Source organism: Nanorana parkeri, unplaced genomic scaffold, assembly GCF_000935625.1.
Source record: "Nanorana parkeri isolate BGI_ZX_2015 unplaced genomic scaffold, ASM93562v1 scaffold100, whole genome shotgun sequence".
NCBI lineage: Eukaryota > Metazoa > Chordata > Amphibia > Anura > Dicroglossidae > Nanorana > Nanorana parkeri.
The window spans coordinates 1,457,464-1,460,428 of NW_017306368.1; the positions used below are offsets into that span (position 1 = coordinate 1,457,464).

The window sequence follows — 2,965 nt, forward strand, 5'->3', positions numbered from 1 at the left end:
TGCCCGGCTTCCTGTTACTGGAAGTTCCAGTATTGGGATAGGCAACGGGAGCATTTGGGCGAGTACTTGCCCAAATACTCGGTATCGGTGCATCCCTAGTTTAAAGTCATGCTTACAGAGCTGTACTATGAAGTTACCATCCTAGGTAAGTGACAATGGAGTCACACAAGGGGGCACTAATGCATTTAACAAATTTTTTTGCTAGAGCTTTTATTTAAACTGAATATTACTACCCTTTACCCATTTCTGCAAACAGTATTTTAGTGAGAGGTTTGGAGTGACAAAGGTAACCTCAACAGTCTCTGAAGAAATGCAACAATGAAATTACAATTTTATTGTTATGTTCACACGTGCATCAAAGCAATGGAATTGCACACACACAAAAAAACAAAAACCCTTTTCTGATCAGGTTGTCACAACTATTACGTGAGCTCTACTTAGGTGAAGCTTGCATGATTTCAACTGGTGTAATGTCTTCCTTGTCCAAAACCAGACTGATTATACTGATAACCTCCATGTTGAAAGTGCTGCTCAAACTGACCACCTTGGTTATAGGTTTGTGCACCACGGCCACCCCAACCCCCACCTTGGCCTCCTCTTCCACCGCGGCCACCTCTGCCTCCTCTTCCACCTGCACGGCCACCTCCTCGATCACCATGATGGCCACCATCTTGATATCTGTTGTCTTGTTGATAGCCTCCTCCTTGATATCCGCTACCAGAGTAGGATGAACCTTGGTAGCCTCCATATCCTCCGCCTCCCTGGTATCCACTTCCACCTTGGAATCCTCCACCACCACCTCCTTGATATCCACCACCTTGGTACCCTCCTCCACTCTGGTAGCCTCCAGTTTGATAGCCAGAATCTCTAAAGCCTCCGTCTTGGTAATGTCCACCAGAACCACTGCCACCACCATCTGTCCAGCCTCCTTGTACTTTACTTCCTCTACCGCCTCTGTTTCCTTGATCATAGTTACCACGTCCTCGTCCACCACCTTGTTCATAACCACCACGGCCACCTCCCTGTTCATAGCCTCCCCGGCTACTTCCCTGTTCATAGCCTCCTCGGCCACCATAAGACTGTTCATAGCCTCCTCGGCCACCATGAGACTGTTCATAGCCACCTCTCCCTCCACCTCTACCACCACCTTGCTGTGGGCCATCTTGTCTCTTTTGCCAAGGTGGCATTTCTGGTGGAGGAGGTTCTATTTCATTGGGTCTGCCACCTCTGTCAGGAACTCTTCCCATCAACACCTGTAATAATAAAAACAAAAAAAAAATTGGTTGTATGAACTGCGTAGTATGCAATATTAAGCACTCTTAAACCGCAAAATGGTACATTTTAAAACCCATTTCCACCTTTGCAAAGGTATTTAAAAAAAATAAATAAAAAAAAAATGCCAGCAATGTACATCGAGTGTACATGAAGCAGGCATATGCAGTTCATGTATAAGAAAAGAGAAACTTACATTTTTTGTTAGCTTTCCTCTTAATATCCTAATGGAGATGGCTGCCTCTGTGCTGTGCAAGCAATGTGAATAAAACCCCCCCCCCAGCCCCCCCCCCTTTCCCTGGACAGTGTATTGTGTGTGTAAAGGCAGAGCTGGCATTTAGTGATCATGTTACAATGGGTGACAGGGAGGGGGGCAGCTGATTACAGCCAGATACCCTAGTGTATGACTGAATTTCCTGTGGAGAAAATTAAAAAATTTTAGGCTTCAGGCCTAATAAAAACCTTCATTAAAAAAAAAAAAAAAGAAAGTCTGCAATGCGAGTCATGAAAATGTGCACACATATACATCATCACTGCACTTCTTAATTACCACAATAAATGCTAATCACGTACAAAGGTGGAAATGGACTTTAAGCAAAATGTGGAAGGGGCAAAACATGCAGCTTGTTAAGACTAAAACCAAAAGCAAGAAACCTGGGCTGTAAAATGATACTAGCCTAGCTAGAATACTAGCTATTTGAGCCAAAAGCTATAGTTTATTAGCATTTTACCATTTTAGTGTCCTGCACTTATGAGAACAAACTACTAATTCTCTGGCAGATCATAACTGTTTCACTTAAACATTAGATCTGGGAAAAAGGTTACAGCATAACAACCATAAAAGGATAACTGATCCAAAAAGGATACCTGAATATATATTTAAAAAAACAAACATTTAGGATTAGTGTAGCGCTAAAGGCTTTGAAGTGTGTAACACCAAAATATGTGTGTAGTGAAATATATCTTTATAAATTGTGTCAATCAATCAGTGTGCTAAAACACATGAATACAGATATATATAACTGTATAGTAACTTTACGAGTGAAACAAAAATGAGTGAAAAAATCAGTGAGAAACGAATTAAATTAAAATAAAATCTCAAAAATGTATTTTTCTTTGTTTCAAAAAATGTGTCCAATCGATATTCCTCTGAGCATATGTTATAGATAAACAGGCAGCAGATGCAAGGGATCCCCTCAAGGGTATACACTCACCAGATTCAGAAGGTATACAAATCGTGTATAGCGCCTAAATGCCGGTAGCTGTTCACTATCCGATCATCTGGTTCGTCTTCTCCGAGATGTATGGGAAACCTGTGTCCGTCTCCTGTTTCAGTTTGAAAGGTATGCCGGTGGGGTGTGATGCTGAGATAACGGCAGCTGTTCACCATCCAGACCTTTGGCTCCTCTTTATCAAGGTCTATAGACAGCCTATAACCAACTCCCGATTTTCCATGTTTTAAAAGGGATAAAAGGGAAGCTCCATAGTGTAGTAGATTAAAATCTTTTATTTCGATAATTTAAAACAGCACTACACCGCTGATTATTAAGACGTCCATAAATAGAATAAAATTTAAACGAGCAAAAAAACACAAGCAGGCCGGTCAGTCAGCCCCCTGCATTTACGTTATACCTTCAGCCTTTCGTGGTCTGACTGACCGGCCGGCTTGTGTTTTTTTGCTCGTTTAAATTTT

The 2,965-nt window shown here is 41.8% G+C and overlaps 1 protein-coding gene across 5 annotated transcripts in view; it reads right to left on the reverse strand.

Annotated features, from left to right (window-relative positions):
* Positions 1–311: 311 nt before the first annotated feature.
* Positions 312–2,965, reverse strand: part of FAM98A (family with sequence similarity 98 member A) — a 54,768-nt gene continuing 52,114 nt past the window's right edge. Inside the window, exons 8-10 of one of the 5 annotated variants that reach the window (XM_018552905.1) lie at positions 992–1,253; positions 797–961; positions 312–751 (exon numbers count right to left, since the gene is read on the reverse strand). In XM_018552905.1, coding sequence (XP_018408407.1) covers positions 459–751; positions 797–961; positions 992–1,253 — 720 coding nt within the window. In that variant the 3' untranslated portion in view covers positions 312–458. Of the gene's footprint in view, positions 1,254–2,965 lie in introns of all 5 variants that reach the window. The other 4 variants (XM_018552902.1, XM_018552904.1, XM_018552903.1 and 1 more) reach the window with 4 other exon arrangements.